The sequence below is a fragment of the Schistocerca piceifrons genome, chromosome 7 (genome assembly GCF_021461385.2).
Source record: "Schistocerca piceifrons isolate TAMUIC-IGC-003096 chromosome 7, iqSchPice1.1, whole genome shotgun sequence".
In the NCBI taxonomy this organism is placed as follows: Eukaryota; Metazoa; Arthropoda; class Insecta; order Orthoptera; family Acrididae; genus Schistocerca; species Schistocerca piceifrons.
In genome coordinates this window covers 191,693,265-191,718,303 of record NC_060144.1, presented here as the reverse complement: position 1 = coordinate 191,718,303, position 25,039 = coordinate 191,693,265, and the positions used below count along the sequence as shown (strand labels likewise).

The following is a 25,039-nucleotide window of genomic DNA, read 5'->3' as shown; positions in this document are numbered from 1 at the left end:
TTGCCCCTTCCAGTGAAACCAAGAAGAGGGGGAGGAAAGGAAGGGTGTGAAGGCTAGAGACCGGAAATTAGAGAACAGGAGAATAGGTGTACAGTGATTTTCCATTATTATTAAATAACACAACTACTTTGTTTTTGTGCCACACTTACTCGATACAGTCTTTCTTCACGCGGTATTTTCTCTTCCTTTTTTTCCTTGGAGCGCCTCTCCCTTTCAGATTCCTCCCTTCGCTCATCTTTCTTTGTTGTCTTTTCCTTTGGTTCATAATCTTTGTCTTTAATTTTTTCCTTCTCTTTCGAAATTCTGCAAAATAAATTTTTAAGTGTAAAAGCAATACACGTACTGATTTATACACAACATCATATAAAAGTTGTCTTGCACATTTCTAGTAAAAGAGAACAATAACTAAAAACCTTGACAAGAGTGACTAACAAACATAATGCAGAGTAACGTACATATTCTGTCTGCCTCTCTGTCAAGTAATAGATAGTTTACAAAAAGTCAATCTACGAAACCAGCATAATTATTTTACTAATTGTAAGAGAGAGTAAAATGATACCTTACAGTTCAAGGTATTAAAATGACAAACAGACAGTAATAAAACATTTTAACAGATATGCGGATTTAATTAATTTCCACACTTCATGAGTAGAAAGTGTCTTTCTAAACAGGTATTAGATATAGCAAGAGCACACCTAGGATCTGAGTTAGAGGGGAGGGCAACTCATTTTAGTTATCAATTAATTGTGAAATTTTTAAATTTCATGACAAATAGTTTTGGATGCACTTGCTGCTAGTCAGTATCCAATTTATTTTCTGCCTTTCTTCAAAACTGATACTTAATTGATTTATCTGGTAGTGTAATGTCATGAAATTGTTGAGACTAGTATTCATACTCCTGCTACCAACACAGTCACACGTCTACTTTGACTATGTTTTGTTTAACGGATTATTATGTCAGAAGGTGTGTGTGTGTGTGTGTGTGTGTGTGTGTGTGTGTGTGCACGTTGGAAAGCTTATCATTAAAGTAATAGGTCTTGTTAATTATCTCTGACGAGCAAAATGCAATACACAAGGATAGGCTGAAAAGAAATGCACACATGCTTGTAGAATGCATACAAAATGACACTGAGAAACGTGCCAGGTGGCATGTGGAACCTAACTTCTCTCTCTATATGCAAGTGCAGTTTGAATGCACTGTGTACACTAAGTGTATTTTGAATAGCAGAAGTATAGAGATGTGCTATAGTGTTATGTAAGTGAGTCAGTGTACTGTTATCACATTTTTAACTGCTTCTACTGAGATCCATCGCCATTTAAAGGCTGTTTATGGCGACTACCGCAAATTGATGGATAGTAAAATTTTGTAGCCGATAGTCTTGAAAAGCCGTATTTGTTGATGAACACGCAGTGGACCTCCAAACACAGCCACAGATGATAAAACTTCACAAACTTGTTGATGATTTGATTCAAAATGTCTGGCGAATCATATTGGAATATCCAAGGATTGTATTGGCTTCATTACTGGTCAACTGAGCCGAGTCCACACCCTCCTTACCCCCCACAATCTTGTGCCTTGCGATTTTTATATTTTCCCCAGTGTCATCTTTCTGGGACTTTGTTGATTAGGAGACCATACATATCTGTAAGGCAGACAGTCTTATCAACAGGGATGCAGGTTTTCAATTAGCACCACCTGGAATCCAGCATTGGCTGCCATTAAATCAAAACAGGAAAAACAAGAACTTCAATGCAACACACTGCTGAGATTTAATTCAGCTTTTAACCACAGGAGCGTTTGGCAACACAGTCACCGTACACAGCGCATACACGGAAGGCCTTTCTGCGACTCCCAGCGGGGGCACTACGAGTGCTGCTTTCCTTCAACTGTGAGCGTCTTCCAATGCATGCATATTGCCAGCTCATGGCCTGATAAATTTCAATATCGCCACTCAATTATCATCAGTGGTGTCTTGCAGCAGTGACAACAGCAATTTCCACCACCTGAAGATGTCTAGCAGCTACATCGATGAAATATTTTGGGATATATACAGTGGGATCCAGTGGCAAACCTGAGAAGTGTATTTGTGATACAGTCAGTGCCTGTGAATTTTGTACAAAGAATATAACCTACTGAGAATAGATTACAGGAACTTACAAGGCAGGTGGCAGAGATGACTAATTACGCAGATGTTAAATGTACTGAAAGGACTTCAAGTAAATTAGTGGGTATAGAGAGAATAGGACCCGTTCTACTGATCTGAAGGTGAAATTTGAGGAATCTGAAAACTACGGAGAATTAAAAGGATCTACTATGCCCTCACCCAGAATGATAGGGAATGCCAATGAGTGATGGGAGGAATTTTGACTAGAAGTTTCCATGTTTCTAGCATGATGGGAAAATGTGTCCTGTTGTCCTTTTATGAACATTGGAAGACGTTTTTTCACTAACGAATCATAAAAAGAAAAGAAAATTTGTAAAAGAATAGTTAAATGCTGGAGCTGGAGAATGAGGAGACCTTAATGCAAAGGAGTTCCAGAATTGGAAAAATTTTGAGAAGGAATTTAAAGAGAAATATTGGTCTGAAGGAGTACGGCAGAAACTAATCGTAGAATCACTGGACCCAAGACCATATATTCCTAAATGGGACGAGTTCTAAAAACATTTTGAATGGCACCCAGCAAAGGTAAAGTTCTTAGATGAGCCAATAAGTGATAGCTATCTAATGAGAGTATTAATCAATCGGACGCCCATCTACATACAGGAGAACATGATAAGAAAGGAGTGGCCAAAAGTCACTTCAATTTTAAATTGCTTGAAACAATTGGGTACCCTTAATAAATTTCATAAAGAAGAGAAATGGAGAGAGAAAGGTCATAATTCAAGGGGGAGACTAAACCTCACCAGTGACCAACTGTAAGCAAAGGAGATATTATGATACAATAAAAAAATAAATTACCAGGTACTGTAGGGGGTTTAAATATAAAATGAGAAGAATAAATGGGAACAGATATTATGAAGGGGAAATATGTACTAACAGAAACTGCTGAAGCTGACAAAATGGAAAAACTCAATGGACAAAAAGCAATGGGTTTCTTTGAAGAAATTAATACTGTTAAACTAGGGATGCCGCCTTTCACCAAACCTTGGGCCGGACAATTTCTTGATCATACGGAATGAAGAAAATGCTAATAGTTTACTACAACTATCATATAACCAATTTGTTGGACCTGTACTTTCTAAACACATCAAAAATTATTTTAAATATTGTGTTAACACAAAAATAAAGAAGGCTTTTCATCTTTATATTTTTATTTGTAATGTATGGATTGGCCATTTAAAAATGAAATGGATGGAGTCCACATGCACAGGGCCCCACTTGCATGGGTAAACCTGAAGTCCAATTCACACTACAAATCAACAGAGCGTCATGTCATGTCACCATCACATCAGAGTGTATTCACACTGAACGTCACACAATTTGCTAAGCACAGTACCAAACAGTGAAAGTAAGATTATGAGATACTATTGTGATACACAAAGTCAAAATATATTATTGGAATTAAGGGACAAACTATTATAATAAGTTGATTAATGGCCAAAGCAAACTTAATAATGCATGTTATTAATCAATTTTGTGTGGTTAAGTGCTGAGAAGTGAAACATCATTTAAAAACATCAACATTTGTTTGCTAGCAAAAATGTATACATACAAACACAGCAAAAACATTTATAATGGAATAGAGCCCGTTTTATCTTATCCAACATATTTTCTTCTTCTTCTTATTTGACTAATAGCATAATAAAAAATTGTATTTTTCTCCTTCATTAGAGCTGTTATTTTCACTTAAAAATGATATTTAATGCACCTTGCTTCATCATTTTAGATTCTTATTTATACACAGCATAGGCACCAGTCCTGTTGCTATTGTAAAATGTAAATAATTTTTTGCTTTCAGATATATAACCTCACTTATGGAAGAACACTCAATTTAAAAAGCCATCCAAGGTGTCATGGAATATTAATAAGACACAAAATCCATCACTATAACATGAGATAGCACAGCAAAAATAGGTTAACTTCTGATGTTAGCTGATGACGACATGGTTAGAATCTCCTTTCTGAGTCACCGTGATGGTGATGTGACATGACAGTCCACTGATTGGTTGTGTGAATGCCGCCATTTGAAATGCATTGTGCGATGTTTTGACATATTGGCAAGTGTGAGTTGCCTTCATACAACTGAGGTGCGGCTGGTAGGCCAGTGGTTGCCTGCTGATGACTGTTCCATATCAACACCCATACGTCTCACTGGTGCACAGCACACCTTTATAGTGGTTTATACAATCAATGTGATCCAGGCATTTAAGCTAAGATCATCTTTCTCTGTGACACACAACATTCCACCACTGTGCCATACGTTGGTAACTGAAGCATGGCCACAGCTTATATTTAGAGAGGGCTGATAGCACTTACCAATCCCCAGCTCATGAAACCCGGATTTGCCAAGCTTGTATCAAGCAAATGAATACTGAGGTCCCCAAGGTTCACTATTTAGAACTACACAGCAGAAGGGGGTGGAGTGGTGTGGGCACAGGCGAGTTTATCAAAAATACCATGGACTCAGCAAGTACTACCCATCTTAGCATAGATGTAGTTGTAAACACATATTATACCACTGTTCTTGTAAAACATCCAACAACATCTGACATTCTCAACTGAGACTGCCCCCCCCCCCCCCCCACACACACACACTGTTGCTGCCTCTAACAAACTTTTGGGACAACTAATTTGGAGAAAAGACCGATCATTTATAGTGTTACAGAAATGTGTGTTTTGATTCAGCTAAGAAGAAACAAGTCGAATTATATGAATTTACCAGTAAGAGAAGTGGTGAAGGGATTTCTTAAAACCTGTTTGTCCCATAGAAATTTCCTGTTAAAGTGAACTGAACTGTCACAATGTCTGCACACGGGGGACAGAAAATCACAATGTTGCAGTGGAGATTGAAAGAGGTTCTCCAAAGGTGAGTGTCTTCTGTGCTGTAGGGGCCCTACTTTTTTCATGGGAAAACTGATGGATACAAAGAACCTACACATGTTGCAAGATTGGTTGTTTCCTTAATTGTAGGCCTAAGATAATAACACAAATTTCATATTCCAACAAGACAGAGCTCCACCTCATTGTCACAGAGTAGTGCATCAGCATCTGAATAAGAAACTTCAAAATCAATGGATTTGGCACTGCACTCGGGATGGTTGGGCACTCTTCAGGTGATACTCAAGGTCTCCTGACTATACAGTCCATGACTTTTTTTCTTTGGCAGTATGTGAAAGGCAATATTTATGTGCACCTCTGCTGGCAATACTGAATTCCAGGAATACATCACTGCTGCATTGGCAAATATGCATAGGGACAGGCTTGAGTGTGTGTGAGTCGAATTTAACTACTTCATAGAGGTTTGTCTTGTAACATCAGAAGAGCACAAAGAACATTTGTAATTATGTGTAAAAAACTTGAAAATGTACTTTCACAATAATGTATCAGTCACTAACGTGTATGCAATAGTCAAATATTTATCTAAAACCTGATAAATCATTTGTAAACACCCTGTATTTTACCAGAGAGCTGGTTTGAGTTGTGATACTGCTGGTCAGGTTGATCCCAAGTTGCTCAATCATTTCACTTCACACTTGTACTATTCTCTATTAACACACTCCTATCCATTTTCAAATGCAATACCACAATACTTTTCACAACTGGGCCCAATAAGATGCTGATACAAATGTGTTTGGTTGGGGGAGACCAGCTACAAAAAATAGTTACAACTGGACAGACCTACACTGCCAGTGTAAGTTACAGGGTACGAGCACTAATAACAAGCCATAAGTTAATTTGCCTCCCAAGTCAGTCGTCTCCAGAACCATCAGACTGGGTTCTTTTCCGCATACAGCGTAAGTTTTGGGTAAGTAACGTTAGTTTCTAATGACAGCAATGACATTGTTTTGGGCACATTACTTCCACTAATATCACCATCTTCACCATCATCATCATCATCATCATCATCATCATCATCGGCAGCAGCATAATTATAATCTTATTGATTGGCAACTCCATGGAGTGTTCTGTGCACCACGACCAGATAGTGGATATAATTGGAAGGAGAATCAGCATTGGTCATATTTTTTTGTTTTATTATCCGCAAAATCGATTTTCGGTCACTTAGTGACCATCCTCAGTGCTGTAATATACAATTAAAATTGGTAGGCACTGGTATCAACAAGCTTAGAGCGATCACATAAAATAGCTTGTTGATACCAGTGCCTACCAATTCTAATTGTATATTACAGCACTGAGGATGGTCACTAAGTGACCGAAAATCAAATCCATTTTGTGTGTGTGTGTGTGTGTGTGTGTGTGTGTGTGTGTGTGTGTGTGTGGGGGGGGGGGGGGGAGACGACCAATGCTGATTCTCCTTCCAATAATTATAATCATTCACCATATCATCATCGTTTCTCTCTCTCTCTCTCTCTCACCCCCCCCCCCCCCCCCCCCACACACACACACACACACACTCCAAACAAAAGAGTAAAAAATGAAAGTAGCTCTTAGTATCATGCAGGATGATTAAGAGAAAGCAGTGTCAGTGACATTTTACATAAGAAGTTGGGCCTCGTGGGTTAGAAGTAAGGTGTGAAGTTTTTTCCTCAGTGCACATGTGTTTATTCTAACTAATCTCAACCAGTTAAAGCGCACCTTTTGTCAGTATGTTATGCTGGCCACTGACTGGAAAGGTGAGGAGGGATCAAAAACATTTCTTAATGTAAACAACTCCTTCTCCATCTAAAGCAAAACAATGGTTGGTACTTGATATGTGACTTAAAAAAAAAAAAAAATGCATATTAAGTTAATGAAAAGTGTGTAGCACCAATGAAATATCTTAGAATTTATCAGGGCCAAATCATTTGAGTTTAAGATTAAGGAGTGCTATCTAAATGGCCTAAAAACCCCAAATTCTGATTATGTTTAGCATACCAGGGTTAACATTCTGGAAAACTCTAATTCAAGGGAAAAATATTCTGGCAGTCCCTAGAGATTCATCAAAAATGTCTATTACTGTTTTTTTGATTTTTATCATTCTCATAATTTTAGATTACCTTTGCATGTAAAAGTACGCCACTTCAATGGCCATTATGGTGATTGCAAATGTGCAGTCCCTTGATACATTGTTAACTTTCACTCCTTGAGGAAGCTGTAAGTTAATTAGCACTAACTACTATTTTTTCAGTTTTTGTAGTCTTATTGGTTACTAAAATTTAGTCAACATATGTAATCCAGGTGGCACAACCTGCTGTGGAGGCAGTACAGTACACCGAATAATGTGGTTATAACTTCATCCCTTCTGATAACTCACTCCACTATGACAGCATTTTTTTCAATGATTTGGTTGTGGCTTATTATTGTACAAGTCAAAATGTTAACCACTGCAATCACTTTTGAATTTCATTTATTTATTTAATTATTTATTCTATAAATCTCCACACTTAAATCCACAAGACACTCTATGCAATAACTGATTCCGTCTGTAAACTGTGTGCAATATAACTTGGCTCAAAGCAGTCCAAGCACTCAAGTAGGGAAGAAGGCAGCAGTGGCCATGGGGATTCCAATGTGAGTGGCCACGACTGACTAAAGGAAGAGCTAAACTCCCTCACTTGTCTCAAAAATTTTATGTGGTGGCCGTGAAGTGCTCTCTCTGCATCTACTTATCATTGCTGGGAAAAATGACGACCTACTTTGTAGGGCAAAGGCAGTCGTAACACCATTACGTGGAGAGGCTGGTTAGTTACGTTTGTTTCATGTTCAATGCATCATTTTGCATGATAGATCACAATGATGTGGAACAAGTAATTTTACATTCACTTTGGAAATTAATTTTTACATACAGTTCCATTCTGAACATTTGTAAGCTGTGCCTAACCCCCTCCTCTCACAAAAGAAAGAAGATGTGCAGATGTGAATTAATAATTCCTACTCACCATATTTTACACATCATATCACAGTAATAGACATTCTTCTATGGAATAGAAGCAGTTATCAAGAAGAAACTTTCTCAGTTTTTTTTCTCCTTTTTCCATATTTTACTTTGCTGCCTGCCAGACATTTTATATCACTGGGGAAATGATTAAAAATTTCTGGTGCAGGGTTGTGCACACCTTCTTCATGGCATAGACAGCCTTAATGTGGAGTAGTGAATCTCTTTTCCTTCTGGCGTTGTAATTATGTACACCCTTTTGAACTGCAGTGGGTTATTTAACAACAAATTTCATGAGGGAATAAATATACTGTGAAGCTGTAGTCACAATGCCCAACTCCATAAACAGATATCTACAATATGAGCATCAGCGAGCACCACATATTATTCTTAAAGCACGTTTTTGCATGCAGAAGACTTTCTTTCTTAAACATGAGTTACCCCAGAACATTACTCTGGGACATTACTGAATGAAAATATGCAAGATATGTCAAGTTACTGGTCTGCAACAATTCTAAGTACCAATGTGGCTGAACTAAGTTGTTTTAGGAATTCCAAAATGTGCTTTTTCAAAATTTAAATTCTCATCAATACGGACACCTAAGAATTTCGAAGTTTCCACGTCCTCACCATGTGTTACACTTATCGTTGGTGTAGTTCGCCAAAATATGCAGAACTGATCACAATGTATCTCTTTACAATTGGAGGTGACACCACATGCAGAAAACCAATCAATGAGCTTTTAAGAGCTTTGTTTCTATACGTAAGCTTGGACTGATTACAATACTAGAGTCATCTGCGAAAAGGACTAATACCGATTGTAGTATGTTAGACGGAAGAGTGTTTATATATATGAAGAACAATAACTAAAAGCCAGTAAAGACTTCAATTTGTATGCCACAATCAACATTTTAAGTAAACCACGATGCAATACTTACACTGGTGGCAGTTCCCTCTTGGTTTCCATTGCAGCGATAGCATGTCCAGCGGGTACTATTTTGGGAGCTGAAGGCAGCTTTGTAGAAGGCAGGTCATTTGTGAGAGATGTTCCTCCTGCTCCTTGCCTCGCACCTTCAGTCTTGCGTTCAGATCTCTCTTTCGATTCTCGACCACTGACTTCCTTTCCTTTTTCATGTTTTTCTGAGGGGCGCTCCCGTTCTGTATATGACAAAAAGCTATCACATTACTACAGGAATGTGAAACTTACACTAATAACTAAATGCAGCTAAAGTCTGCTTCAAGCATTAAAAATGAAATTTTAAAAAAGGGTGATTGATATTGATTAAAGATGCACAATGCTCATTATTTTTGAAGTACTAGTCTGAGAAGATAACTGCTATTTGACTCTGGAAAATATCACATAAGAAGTTCCATGTAACTTTTCCAGTGGAAATCTTGAAATTAATCTAATACACTGAAACATACTAAACTGATTCTGAACTAGGGAAGTTCCAGTGGAATGGAAGAAATAAATTGTGCGCGTCAGATTTTAGTTGTATAAGAAGGAAAATTCTATTTCAAAATTTGTTAAGTTCATAAAGGGACACCTTGGCAGATTCAAAAATGGTTCAAATGGCTCTGAGCACTATGGGGCTTAGCTTCTGAGGTCATCAGTCCCCTAGAGCTTAGAACTACTTAAACCTAACTAACCTAAGGACATCACACACATCCATGCCCGAGGCAGGATTCGAACCTGCAACCCTATCAGTCGCACAGTTCCAGACTGCAGCGCCTAGAACCGCTCGGCCACTCCGGCCGGCCCACCTTGGCAGACTACAGCTTATCTTCACAAGGCACAATTCAGTTCAGTCAACAGATACACACAAAATAAAAACAGTACTCCTAGCAAGTAGCAGAACCTATGTTAGATGGACTTGTGGGGTTTAAAGTGGAAGTGAGGAAATAGGAAAGAGAAGACCTCAGAAAAAGATGTAGGTGGGAGGCAGTACATCTGCAAGCACTTCGCTGGAATTAGCTAGGTATATAGTAGTAGTAATGATGGATTGAAAAAAAGAAAAGAAAATGGCAATTAGAAGGAATAATACAAATGAACTCAACAATAAATAAATACAATAAATGTAAGAACCCAGCGGTGGGGGGTGGGGATGTTTATATTAAAGGAATCTAGCAAGAAAACCAAATACTGACTTTAGAAGAGATATTTAATTAATATCTAATGCACACAATGCAGAAAATTGCCTTCAACATTATTAACACTGGAGAAACTTATTGATAATTTTTCTGAATGTAGTATATCTTGAAGCAAGGTTCCATACACAAGCTTGTGACAATGGTTATAAAATTGCTGGCATGAGGACGTATATGTGTAAGTCGGTGGATAAGACCTGAGATCGTGTTTGGAAATAAAAATAAAAAATCCATGTCATGTTCGAGGGTGGATTACAGGTCTTGGGGATTCTTCCAATAAATCTGTCAGATATTTGCCTTAAGTACGATTAGTTTTATGTGGCCATTTCTCTTTAAATCGCTCCATTCGCATACTCCCAGATATTTAATGAATGCGACTGCTTCCACAATCGTATTAGCATACAATAACGGAGTTTAACCCTGATTATGCGCGATATTTGCATCGATATTCATTGAGGATCAACTTCTGTACACAACAGCATCAGTTGTGAACAATCTCACAGGTATTTCAACTTTATCCATTAGGCCATACACCGGATGTCTCAGTTAAGAATCGCCAGCTGCATTTTCTCTGGTGTTTCGGGAGATATTTGGAATTTTATGTGTAGCTGGAGTCAGCCCAAACAAGTATTGTCCATCACGTTTTTTTTTTTTTTGCGACGTCCGGTGTCCACGGAAAGCGTCGGTTCGTTTCCAGTCACAAACAAAATTATTTTTAAAGCGGAATTTTAGGTGCCTGTTCGATAAAGCGGTCCCAAATTAGTCTAGTCTATCTGTTCTAAGTATGAATGAACAGGGACAGTAAAACGCGAAGAAGAACGAGTACTCCAACAGCAACTGAGCAGTGCTGCTGCTTGGCTGTAGCAGTCAGCGCGGGCCAGGGTGGTGCTGTCACTGCTCGACTACTGGTCATTCTTCGTGTTCTATTGTCCATATTTAATACAGCGGTAAAACAAATATTGGACTACACCAGCCTTGGACCTCTCTAACGAATGAACCGTAAAATTCCGCTTTAATAATCATTTTGTTTGTGACGGGAAACAAACCGACTGGGAGGAGCACACCACAGAACTGCTGGAGCGTCTTAACATATCTCTATTTGCAATGCGAATTGTGTCAGACATAGGGGATATAAAAATGAAAAAGCTGGCATACTATGCTTACTTTCATTCCATAATGTCATATGGGATTATTTTTTGGGGCAATTCATCAAGCCAAGCAAAAGTTTTCCGGGCACAAAAACGTGCAGTAAGAGTTGTATGTGGTGTGAACTCAAGAACATCCTCCAGAAGCCTGTTTAGGGAACTAGGGATACTAACTACTGCTTCCCAATATATTTATTCCTTAATGAAATTTGTCATTAAAAATGTATCACTTTTTCAAACCAACAGCTCAATTCATGGAATCAATACTAGAAATAAGAATAGTCTTCACAAGGATTTAAAGTCACTTAGTCCTGTACAAAAAGGTGTGCCTTATTCAGGAACACACATTTTCAATAACTTGCCAGCAGCCATAAAAAGCTTAACAACCAATGAAATTCAGTTTAAGAGAAGCCTAAAGGATTTATTGATGGCCAACTCCTTCTACTCCATTGATGGATTTCTCAGTAAAACTAAATGATTTGTGTGTGTGTATATATGTAAGTACAATATAACTTCTGCACAATTTCAGTGCAGTAATGTGTTCATTGTAAATAAGTTGGCTGGTTGGTTGTTTGGGGAAGGAGACCAGACAGCGTGGTCATCGGTCTCATCGGATTAGGGAAGGATGGGGAAGGAAGTCGGCCGTGCCCTTTCAGAGGAACCATCCCGGCATTTGCCTGGAGCGATTTAGGGAAATCACGGAAAACCTAAATCAGGATGGCCGGACGTGGGATTGAACCGTCGTCCTCCCGAATGCGAGTCCAGTGTCTAACCACTGCGCCACCTCACTTGGTGAAAATAAGTATTATAGTTGTTGTATTACATGTTTATTAATAAATAAATAAACTTTTTTATTTTAAATTCAGTGCATTAGTATTTGTAAAATGACTCTTTCATATAGTGTTCATTAAAAAATGACGATCATTCCACTTGGGACCTGTGGAATGGTACATTAGCTTATCTGTTTTAGTTGTAAATATTTCTCATGTATTGCTGTTTTTCTGACATGTTCCACATCCTGGAGGACCTCCTCACTACGGATCAATTGGAATGAAAGTAAATCTAATCTAATCTAAACCATTGACAGGAACAATCCTTCCCAATAATAACTGCCACTGACTGACCTTTTCCCTCTGACCAATAGTAACAGAGGAGTGAGTTTGTGGAAGTGGCTAAAAAGAAAGAGAAAAAAGCAATGGACAGCATGCTACCTATAAACAAGAAAGACTTTGGACTAACATACACTCAAATTCAGAACAATCTGAAAGTATAACTAATTCAGGATGTGAAAGCACATAACAGTTATAGCAGCAGAGCGTGATAGAGCACACCATCTAAAAATGGAAGCTTATGAAAATACAAAGTTCACTGGAGAACCTAAACATGACAACAGGAATTATGAAAAGAAAATAAACAGTGATGGACATGAGAAATGGAAGAAGTTTCTGGATGGACCTGTGGCCTCTTTACAAAATGTGTGAAAACACAACAAGACTAGCTAAACTGGAGGACATGCATGTGCTAACCATAACATTAAACTCCTGGTTAGGCAAATTCATCCAGAAGATAGTACCGTATATTTTCCTGTCACAGAGGAAGTTGATAATATTCAACTCCGTATCAACAATTTGCCTACAAACAGAGAGAAACTACAGACACTACATGAAACTGTCTTTAAGATTAGACAAAAGATACTAGACATCAGTAGAACACTTAGTGATATCACATGTCTGAATTGTGTATGATCACAGAATAGAAAAGCTCCATAGCTATGTGCTCAACAGGTTCTTGTGACATTCACATACTATCAAATGACATCCTAAAGTAAATGGAAGATACCAAATGATATGTGATGCACAGCATCACGGTGATACAAGAACTTGGAAAAAAAGTTAGACGAGATGGACCTATGCATACTATGTATACAAGAGCCATACTCCAGAATTGGGATATTACCTCACATGCTGCATACAACACTGATCATAACACCAGGTCATCAATCAATGGCTACCATTATGGTGCCAGATAAAAATATAACAGTGACAAAGATACATCAACTGTGTGACAAACATGCAGTGACAATAAAAACAATGGCTGCTTTAGGAAGAATTTACGTAACCAGTCAATATTACAATAGTCTGGAGATAAGTCACACATGTCACACAGAGAGAAGTTAAAAACAGCAGCAATACCGAGTTGACATTATGGACACATTTTAATACTGTATGTAAATGTAAAATTAACACTGTGGCACAGCAGAGTAACTGATGAAAAAGGTTTCAGCCTTCAGCACACTGAACAAGAACTTGGGCTTCATTTTATCTTGCAAACTCGAACATCAGTGTGCATAATCTCCTTTATTTTACAATTACATATGCAGAAAATAACTTTGATGTTAAACATCCAACTTGAGGGAATATACAGTATAGGCAAGGTGAACTGGGAAATTTTAAAGGCACAATTCAAGATACAAACACTGTAAGGAATTGGATATGATGTGACACTGAAGTCAATGAACCGGTCATTAGTTAGTTTAAACATCCTTGAGTCCCTCCTTACTGTCTTTAAGACACAGAGCAAGGCAGATGAGAAAGGTGTCCAAGGGGCTCTGTTTGCGGTCCAGAGTTCTGGGATGTTGGCACTGGGCCTTTATTGACTCAGCTACAGCATACGGCAAACACTAGAGGCTGCATAGCCTACACAGACAATCAGCTAATTACAGATTCTGCAATGCAACAGTTAAATTACAAGAAAATAATAGGAAAGTTCTTGAAACATTTAGCACTCGATGTGCAGAAAATAAATTAACTATAGCGATGCACATAAAACTTTATAAGTGTATATTTACTAAAACGAAAACTATCGAGATCAAGAATCCCTACAATCAAAATAAATGACCAACCTGTGAAGAGCAAAGAAGTTTAAAGGTCTCCTCATGCACATGTGGAAATTGTTTGGCAGAGAGGCAAAAACCCGAGCAAAATTGTAACAATTGGCCAAAGAAGCTTTCCGCTATCTCTAAGTGCAACAAAAATGTACCACAACACAACCTTAACTGCTATTGTGGGCCACGGGTTGAGTGTATGGGCTTATACAGACAGCACAGGCTTTTCAGAGAGCACAGAGAAGTATACTTCTGCTGCTGACAGGTGCATGTAGAGCAACATGACTGCTTGTGTTACTGGTCCAAGCAGTAAGGAATACAGGTGCACAATATTGGCTCAAGAAGGCAAATATAATAAAGTACATGAGATACTGGACACCAGAGCCGTACCAAATGAGGAAATAACGTCATATATTAATAGAGAATGACAAGAAATATGGGGCAGGGCAGAAAGAGGGAGGAGAACCGGGCAGTTCCTTTCGAACATAAAATAAATTTCAATGTCATACTTCCTTCTGATCACGGGAGCTATACATTACCCGTTGGGACAAGGTCCATATCCCAGCTCTTACAGAAAATATGACAACGTGCACAGATACTTGTGAATGTGAAGCAATTAGCATCCCAGACCATATCGTTCAGAAGTGCACCTTTACACAAGATGTTAGAAACCAGAACAGGAACGTCTTTGGCAAGCCACCTGTGTATAACACAATCCCGTCCTGTAAGTCTCCTGAGCCGGGGTTCTGCAGGACTTTTCTGAACTTTATCCCTTTTCCTAAACCTCTCCAGTCCTTTCCTTCTCCCCTCTTACTCCCCCTTCAACCCTTCTACCAAGAGCACGAGCCACTGGCTCAGAAAGCTTGTATATGCAAAGTATTTTTTTTTGTATGTGGGTCCTACTGTCACCGTTTGGTGAGTAGATTTTTTATCTATCCAGTTACACAATAATGAATGAGCAACTATGGCACAGGCTGAACTTAGTGACACCCAAACTGTCAGCTTATAAGCTGCCAATCTACACGGCTGAGAGACAACCAAGAGGAGTGTACTATGGGCTAACTATCCAGATAAATGAAGAAATCTGATTTCATTCTTATTCAAAGTACAGGAGTATAGTGATGTGCAACATATACACTAACTCATTTGAAATCAAGATAAATGTTATGTGTTATATTCATATATATTAACCCACATGCAAGATTTAGTCTGTTCTGGTATCTAGGTAACAGATGGGAAGGAAACAGCAAATTAATTAATTAATTAATTAATTAATATAACAATGAAAACAACAATGTTGTATTGGAAATTGTAATTGGATAGATAAAAAAATCTACTCACCAAGTGGCAGCAGAACATACACATAAAAAAGGTTATAATTATGCAATCTTTCAGAGGCAGAAGGAGCCGCTGGCTCTGAAAGCTTTCCTAATTATAACCTTTTTTTATATGAGTTTTCTGTCGCCGCTTGGTGAATGAGTAAATAAATAAATAATCATCTGAAAAATTCAGAAGTTTGACACCTTCCCGAGCATTGATGCCAAATTTGTCTTTCACCAGACGTCTGGAGTAAGTTTTGTTGGTTGTCCAACTGTCACTAACATTCCAATCACCACATCTAATGGTTTGAGCAATTTTGGTGTTAATATACTGCATTAGCATGGAGGCCTTTAATCTCAGAATGAACATGTTCACTAATGATGACAAACGAAGGGGAAAGAAAAAAAGAAAAACAACACCCAAAGAACAGTATGCAAAGTTAAAAATTAATTTAACTAAGCAATGTGTAAATCCAATAAATTGACGAAAATACATGTTTTACAATACTAACTATTTTATCTGCAAAATTATATATAGTGACAAGATTAATTATTTTTCTTTCACTACATGACAACATAACAAATAATAAAAGACAAATTTTCATTAACTTACCCAATAGAAGTGTATTAAATTGACGAAAACAGTCTGCCAAGAAGACATGCACCACCATAGCAACACTTGCAGCAGGCAAAAAACTGGGGGAACGTGTTCACAATGATTTAGCCAGTAGTACAGACTAAAGCCATCATCATCTGTTGTTGTGAAGTGGTAGTATCTCCAATAAGCATCAAACCTCAGTAGCTACGTTAATAAATAAGGGGAAAACTTTCCAGCCACTCTGTAATTGGCGACTAGAAATTTTTCAAAAAAATTATATCAGATTTTCAACAACTTCTCATAATAAACTGACATTTGGCTGATGTGCAACTGGCTCACTGATGTATTTATTAGTCTGTTGACTAAGTGAACCTTACGAGCAATATTCAACTTGCATTCAAGCTGCCGGCATTGTAGAAGACGGCTTTTCCACAGTGTAACTGGGGTTACAGAAGTGTCAATATTTCCTAGTAACTGTTACATTCACCAACTACGTCACACAATGCCAAAACCATCCAGCAAACACAAGGGTTGGGTGATTAATGAAGGTCAAACTCGGTACACAAAAACAAACCCTTTCAGTTGTCTAAATATTTTATAACAATAACTTCCCACAACATTTTAGAGCTCTTACATAATAAATAACAAACACTGGCAAGTGGCGAGATCTACCCTGGGATGTTTGCATCATCAGTGGCCAGCGATTATAACACTTCCAACAGACTGTTCAATAGATTGGCTGTGTCAAAGCAAATGAGTCCCTTACTTATTTCTCATTTTTACCTTAAACGCCAATGAAAAAACTGTACAGAAAATGATAAATATAAAGTACAGGATTCAGAGGTAAACTGCAAAGAAATCAAGGGTGTTACAATCTGTTACACATGTACTGAAATAGTGGCCACAGTGTTACCATTATTACAACAACAGAGGTAAGAAGAATAATCAATTGCCCACATGCCAGAAGTGACCAGAGCATGTTTTTAGGAATTTATCTTCTTGGAGGGGAGAGAGGTCATATCCGACGTTAAGAGCAATTTCTCATAAATTCTACCTCTTCACTCACAGACTATTATACCCTTTATACCTTGAAGGTATTGTTGATGGTTAGTATGTCCAATGAGAACAGTGGTACTGATGTAGCCATCCTTGAGGTGGAGAGTGATATCAATGAGTGTGGCCTGGTGTGTTGGGCTGAAGACCAGATGAAGTCAACGGGGGAGAAGGTGTCGAGGTACTGATGGCGATTTTGGATGTGAGGTGCTCAACAGCACGGTCATCAATGTCCTGATAAATAATCAGCATGTCATTCTTGTAGGTGAGTGGGGTTGAGGGGCAGAACCACAAACTCCACACAGTGGTGGATCCTTTCACGAGAGGCGGAAACCGTGTGTTAAAAGGGCTATGTTGTAAGTGCAGTCTGGTGAGCAGCACTACCTTCCTTCGGTGACTGGCATGAAGTCCACCATGTCTGTATGGTCAATTTGAGTGACCATAGTTTATTTTCCACCATCTCCAAACATTCAGCTTCCCACTGACCCATGATTTGTCTATCAGATAATGAGATGACAGTGTTCAGGGGGACGTTACATCGAAGTAGATCACTATCCTGACCTGCTGCTTGGTCAGCTACGTCATGCAGACAACCGATTTCAAAAACACATAATGTTTTTCTATAAGAGCACTGAAGACACCTACCACACACTTGTGTTAACAGTAACTAAGCTTCCACAAGTAGAGCAATAAGACTTACCCCACAGTCAGAGCTGTCTTACTGTCTTGTAGAGAATGAAAACTCAAAACACGAACACTCCCCACAGACAGACTGTATGTCACCTTGTCGCGTTACAGTCACATAATGCTATGGCGAAAGTATATAAATGGAGCAGACCTGAATGTGAACTCATTCTAGTGATGGTATGAGCTGCAAGGAAATCCACTGACATAAGCATGATGGCCTGGTGTCTGGCAATGAGTGTCTCGGAAATAGCAAAGCTGATCACCTGCTCTTGCGCTACTGTCATCAGCACCTACGGAAACTGTTTTAAGGAAAATGAACATATGAGGTGTTGGACATCCACGCCTCATCATGTAATATGGAGATTTAAGGTTAGCACACTCTGCAAAGCAGGGCAGGCAGTAATCTGTGGCAGATCTGATGACAAATTACAATGGTGCTGCACGCACATGTGTTTTGGAGCACATCGTACAGCATATCGTCAAATATGGGGCTTTTCAGCAGACAACTCATTTGTGTTGCTATGTTGATCCAATGTAATCCATCACCATTAATGTGGGACCAGTGGAAACATGTAACGTGGTTAGATACATCACGGTTACTGATACATCAGGTTGAGAGAAAGAAAGTTCTGTTGTTAGGTAGTTCCCATGGTAGAGGTGTTGGCCAACTACTGCAGGAAAATCTAGGTCCAGAGTACCAGGTCACAAACTTCTTCAAGCCTAGTGCAGATCTGGGTCAGGTAACAGAGGATGTAGGTGCTTTATGCAAGGATTTCACAAAGGAGGATGCTGTGGGTATAGTGGGTGGTCCGGGAATACCATTGGCAGAGACTCTGAATATTCCATAGAGAGTGACCTAGTGAAGATAGCATCAGCAACGAAGCATACGAGTGTGGGATTTGTGTCTGTGTTGAGACGCCATGATCGGCCTCATTTGAACTCTTCCATAGGGAGGGTGAACTTGGAGTTGGAGTGGCTGCTTAGGACGGATATAGGGTCCCATATTGGTTTGATTCCTATGGATGCTATCGATAGGTGGGACTACACTAGACATGGCCTTCACCTCAATAGGAAGGGGAAGGGAAAACTGTCTGGGTTGATTGCAGAAAACTTAAGGGGGGACACTGGCACAAGTGGTAAAATACCAGTGGTCACAGGTGTCAGAGGGATGCCTTTTTTAGGATAGGGAAGGGGGAAAGAAAACGAGTTTTAAGAGAGATTGGCAGACACACACAGTTTGAGAAAACAGATGAACAGGAGTCAGATTTTATCATACAGCCTCCATTTAAACAGTGTCTAACAGAAAGTAATCATAAACTGCCAATTCATCTTCGCCAAAGCAGTTACAATCCTTGTTAGTATGCAGTATCAGTTATCTTTATTACACCAGAACATTCCGGGACTTAGAAATAAAGTTGATGAACTACTCATTTGTATCGATGAAATGAATTCATCTAACCAAATTGACAATCTGCCTCTCTGAACATCAAGTGACCACTGATATAGATTTGTTAGACATTTCAGGATTTAAGCTAGCTTCCTACTTCTGCAGAGTAAGTATGGATGGAGGAGGAGTTGCCACATATATCAAAAACTGCCATAAATTCAAGAACATTGACATTAATAAATTCTGCTTAGAGCAGCATCTAGAAGCATGTGCAACAGAAGTAAAGTTCCATAACAGATCCTATATAATAATAACTATTTACCGAGCACTTGCAGGAAATTATAATCTATTCTTAGATCACCTAGAAGCTCTTTTGGGTTATTTAACAGGAAGAAACAAAGAAATTTTGATTGCTGGTGACTTTAATACAGATTTTCTAATGCAATCTTCCAGTAAACATTCACTGCAATTAGTAATGTTGTCTTTCAATCTAACTCACACTGTAAACTTTCCAACTAGGATCACTAAATCCTCAAGGACAGCCATTGATAACATTTTTATAGACAAATCAAAGGAACAAAATCATATCATAAAACCTGTTGTAAATGGACTATCAGATCATGACATGCAGCTGCTTGTTTTAGATGTAAATTCTAAGCAGATTATCAAGACTGCTAAATCTGAGTACAGGAGAGTAGTCAATCAACCAAAAATTGAGTGTTTTAGAAAACTGCTCAAAGATATGAACCGGAAAGATGTTTATAGTGCTTATGACATGAATGAAAAATATAACACATTCATGAACAATGTCAGTACCATGTTTGAAAACTGTTTTCCTCTAAAAGTTACTCAAATTAAACAGAAGTCTATAATAAAACCATGGATTACACAAGGAATAAAGATTTCCTGTAAGACAAAAAGGAAAATGTATCTGTCGACCAAGAATAGCTCCAATGCTGATGATTTAGCTAAATACAACAAATACTGTAAAACATTAAAAAAAGTAATTCAGACGTCTAAACAAATGCACTACAAGAAGAAGATAGCAATGTCAGGGAACAAAATAAAAACAATATGGGATATAGTAAAAGAGCAGACTGGTAGAACCAGAAAGGAACAGGCGCAAATAGCACTAAGGGTAGATGACACATTAATAACTGATGGGAATAGTGTGGCAAATCTATTTAACAAGTACTTTATATCCGTTACTGATAGAATGGGACTTTCAGGATCAGTAAATAATGCCCTTGAATATCTGAAACTAGCCTTCACAAACAGCTTCAAGTACATGAATATATCACTCACTTCACCAAAAAAAAATAACTTCCATAATAAAATCTTTAAAAACAAAGCATTCTAGTGGGTACGATGAAATATCAACAAAGTTAATTAAGGCATGTTCTTGTGAGTTTAGTACAATTCGAAGTTACTTGTGTAACCAGTCAATTATAACTGGGACATTCCCTGACTGGCTAAAATATGTAGATGTTAAGCCTCTATTCAAGAAAGGGGATAAAGAGGTACCATCAAACTACAGACCGATTTCACTTTTGCCAGCATTCTCAAAAATTTTAGAAAAAGTAATGTACAGGCAGCTGCTCAACCATCTGACCACAAATAACATATTATCAAGAACACAGTTTGGATTTCTGAAGGGTTCTGATATCGAGAAGGCTATTTACACCTACAGTGAAAATGTACTTAATTCATTAAATAACAAATTACAAGCAGCAGGTATTTTCTGTGATTTGTCAAAGGCATTTGATTGTGTGAACCACAACATCCTTTTAAGTAAATTAGAATTCTATGGTGTCACGGGCAGTGCTGCAAAATGGTTCAAGTCATACCTCACTAACAGGAAACAAAGGGTGTCAGTGCAAGGGACTAGTGAATTAAGTCATCAGTCATCATCAGAATGGGGAGAAGTTACATGTGGTGTCCCACAAGGATCCATCTTAGGGCCATTGCTTTTTCTTGTGTACATTAATGATCTCTCATCAGTTACACTGCCAGAAGCAGAGTTCGTTTTGTTTGCAGATGACACAAATATTGCAATAAATAGTATGTCAAGTGTAGTTCTAGAAAGATCTGCTAATGATATTTTCATGGATATTAATAAATGGTTTAAAGCCAACTCACTGACATTAAACTTCGATAAGACTCACTATATGCAATTCAGAACCTGTAAGAGGTTTCCACCCAGTATATGCATAAAATACGAAGAAGAGCAGATAGAAGAGGTTGACAGTCTTAAATTCCTGGGATTACAACTTGATTATAAATTCAGTTGGGAAGAGCACACCACAGAACTGCAGAAACGCCTTAACAAATCTGTATTTGCAATTCGAGTGTTAGCAGACATAGGCGACATAAAAATGAAAAAGCTTGCATACTTTGCCTACTTTCATTCCATAATGTCATATGGTATAATATTTTGGGGTAACTCTTCAAGTCAAACAAAAGTTTTCAGAGTCCAAAAGCGTGTAATACGTATTATTTGTGGAGTAAATTCACGGACGTCCTGTAGAAACCTCTTCAAAGAACTGGGTATACTAACTACTGCCTCTCAGTATATTTACTCATTAATGAAATTTGTCCTAAATAATATATCTCTTTTGTGAGGTTGATAGATCCTCCATCGGGCGCCTCCCCAGGTGGCGGATAGGGGAAAGCCTCCCAGATATGGGTGGCACCGAGGAAATCAAATACTCGGGGCGGACCAAAACTATCACATCCTCGAGGATAAGTACCCAGAGTAAAAACCGGCGAAACGAAGAAAACTAACACAAAAGCCCAGACACGTCTGTGTGGTAACCACCGGTACTCTGGCCAGCGTCTGTCACCAATGGTGCGGCTGATACGAGCTCCAGGAACTGAAAATCCCTGGTTCTACCAAACTGGCGCAAGCCAGACGAATTACAAGCATAATGGCAAGTACACCTAAAAACAACATTACCCCAGGTGGACGATCCACCCGTCGCAAGACGGCAACCAGGCACTCGGATTCTGTGGGACCTGGAGACGTACTAAAGGGCGAGTCGGAGCGCTCTGGCAAACTACCCAAGAAAACACACACAAACTTTGGCACCTTCAACATACAGACACTAATACAAACGGGAAAATTACGGAACTCACCAGTCAAAAGATCTCGATCCTAGCGCTACAAGAAATAAGATACATGGATTCAGACACAATAGACTACGGAAACTACAGATTCTTCAAGAGTGGAACCAACAGGAAAATCGGCAAAGGAGGAGCACTCCTCGGCATGGCCTTCGCAGTAAACAAAAACATCCTAGACTCAGTAAAAGAAGTCAACACGATCAACAACAGGCTCATGACCATGCGAATCAAACACGCCAACAAGAACTACACCCTCATCAACGTACATGCCCCCACGAACGCAGACAACAAGGACAAACTAGAAGAAACAGACAAATTCTGGGACAAACTCGAAACCACCCTGGCAAAAATACCCTAAGACAACGCGAAAATTCTACTAGGCGATTTCAACGCACAAATCGGCAGAGAAAAACGCTACAGAAAAACAGTAGGAAATTTCCCTGCACACAAATTCACCAACAAATACGGCACCAGACTGATCGAACTCTGCCAGCAAAACAACCTCAAAATCATGTCAACCTCCCTGATGAAAAAGCCCAAGAAACAAAAGACGTGGCGATCACCAGTCCACTCACTAGGCGAATTCCAGATAGATCACGTGGCAATCTCCTATGAATACCAGAAAGAAATCCACGACGTCCAAGTGAGAAAAGGCGCCAACATAGATTCGGACCACTACCTAACAAGAATCAAAATCAAACTCGCACCAAGAAGACAACACAAAAAGAAATTGACCTCACCGAAATTTGATACAAGAAAGATCAGAGAATCGAACATCACAGAACACTGGGAAAAACAAGAGGCGAAAGATTGGACCAGCTTTAAACAAAAAATTGTGAACACAGCCAAAGAACTGATCCCACTGACTAGAAAACCCAGGCACCCTTGGTGGAACACTACCTGCGAAATCGCCCTACAAAATCGAAGAACAGCTTTCACAAACTACAACAGCAACAAAACACAAGAAACACAGGACAACTTCTATGAAATTCGAAGACAAACATCGAAAACAATAAGACAAGAGAAACGCAAATACATAAACGATCAGCTAAACTCCATCGAAGAAGACTTCAGAAATTTCAACACACGGGATTTCTACAGGACGTTCGCCAACCAAGTCAAAGGATACTCACCACAGAACCTCTGCTTCAGAAAAGAAGACGGAAAACTGGCACTTACCAACAAAGAAAACTGTGAACAGCTCGCGAAGTACTTTCCAAAATTACTAAATTGCCCGGAACTTAACTCAACCTTCAAACCCCGAGAACCGGCCAACGCACCGGAAGACTCACCATCACCAACAAAAGAAGAAATCCTCCACTGCATAAAGAAACTGAAAAACAACAAGGCAGCCGGTGAAGACGGAATAACGGCAGAACTGCTGAAGAACCTAGGACCAAACTCGCTAAACGAAATCACACAAATCATACAGAACACCTGGACAACCGAAATCATACCTGACGACTGGAAGACCGCACTCATTCACCCGCTACACAAGAAAGGTGACAGGACAGACACAAACAATTATAGAGGAATTTCCCTGCTACCGGTCATCTACAAAATTCTATCAACCTGCCTTCTCACCAGAACGCAAGGACAACTGGAACCCGCCATCTCGGAATACCAAGCGGGTTTCAGACCCAACAGAGCCTGCCCTGAACAAATCTTCAACCTGAAATCAATCATAAAATCCCACATGACAAGCCCCAAAAAAATCATCTGCACTTTCATCGACTTCAAAAAGGCTTACGACTCGATCGACAGAAAGTCCCTCATCCAAATCCTCAGAGAAAAAGGCCTAGACCAAAAGACCCGAAGACTAATCGAACAGACACTAACCAATACAAAATCCAAAGTCAAATTCATGGGCGAAATCTCGGACCCCTTTGAAATCCACACTGGCCTAAGACAAGGAGATGGACTATCCCCGCTATTGTTCAACATCGTCCTGGACAAAGTAATGAGCGAATGGGAAGCTGAAGTCAGGAGACAAAAAACCTGGAGACCAGTCACATTAGGAAGGAAAAGACTGGAAATCCCTTACCTAGCATTCGCAGACGAGCTAGCGATACTGACCTATGACCCAACATCAGCAAAAATACAGATCGAAATCCTGAAAGAATGCGCCGAGAAAGTCGGCCTACAAATCTCTTTTGAAAAAACGCAAGTCCTAACAAGAGAAGGCGACGACATCACAACCAAGTACGGCAAAATTAAAGGGGTCACACACTTCAGATACCTAGGCGAAATCATCGAACCGACCGGAACAGAGAAACTGGCTTACGAAGACAGACAACAGAAGACACGGAAATCACTAGGCATGGTACGAAACATCTACAACAAACAATACATTTCCAGAAACACCAAGATCAGACACTATAACACAGTGATCAAACCCGCCGTACTGTATGCCAGCGAAACACTAGCACTCAACAGGAAAATCAAAATTGAAGAAATCAAAAAAGAAGAACGCAAAATCATGAGGAAAATTTTAGGAGGAAGACCCACACCAGATGGCTACAGACTACAGAAGAACTCAACAGTAGAAGCATATTCGAACATCGAGAACGATATGAGAAAAAGGCGCCTTAAATTCTACGGACATTTAGATAGACTCCCTGAAACAAGACTCACCAAGAAAATTCTAGAACACATCAA

At 39.1% G+C, this 25,039-nt stretch overlaps 1 protein-coding gene across 3 annotated transcripts in view; it reads right to left on the bottom strand.

Annotated features, from left to right (window-relative positions):
• LOC124805288 (THO complex subunit 2) overlaps positions 1–25,039 on the bottom strand; it is a 318,134-nt gene that overhangs the window by 87,743 nt on the left and 205,352 nt on the right. For all 3 annotated transcript variants that reach the window (XM_047265797.1, XM_047265799.1, XM_047265798.1), the window contains exons 24-25: positions 8,976–9,195; positions 150–303 (exon numbers count right to left, since the gene is read on the bottom strand). In XM_047265797.1, coding sequence (XP_047121753.1) covers positions 150–303; positions 8,976–9,195 — 374 coding nt within the window. The remainder of the gene's footprint in view (positions 1–149; positions 304–8,975; positions 9,196–25,039) is intronic.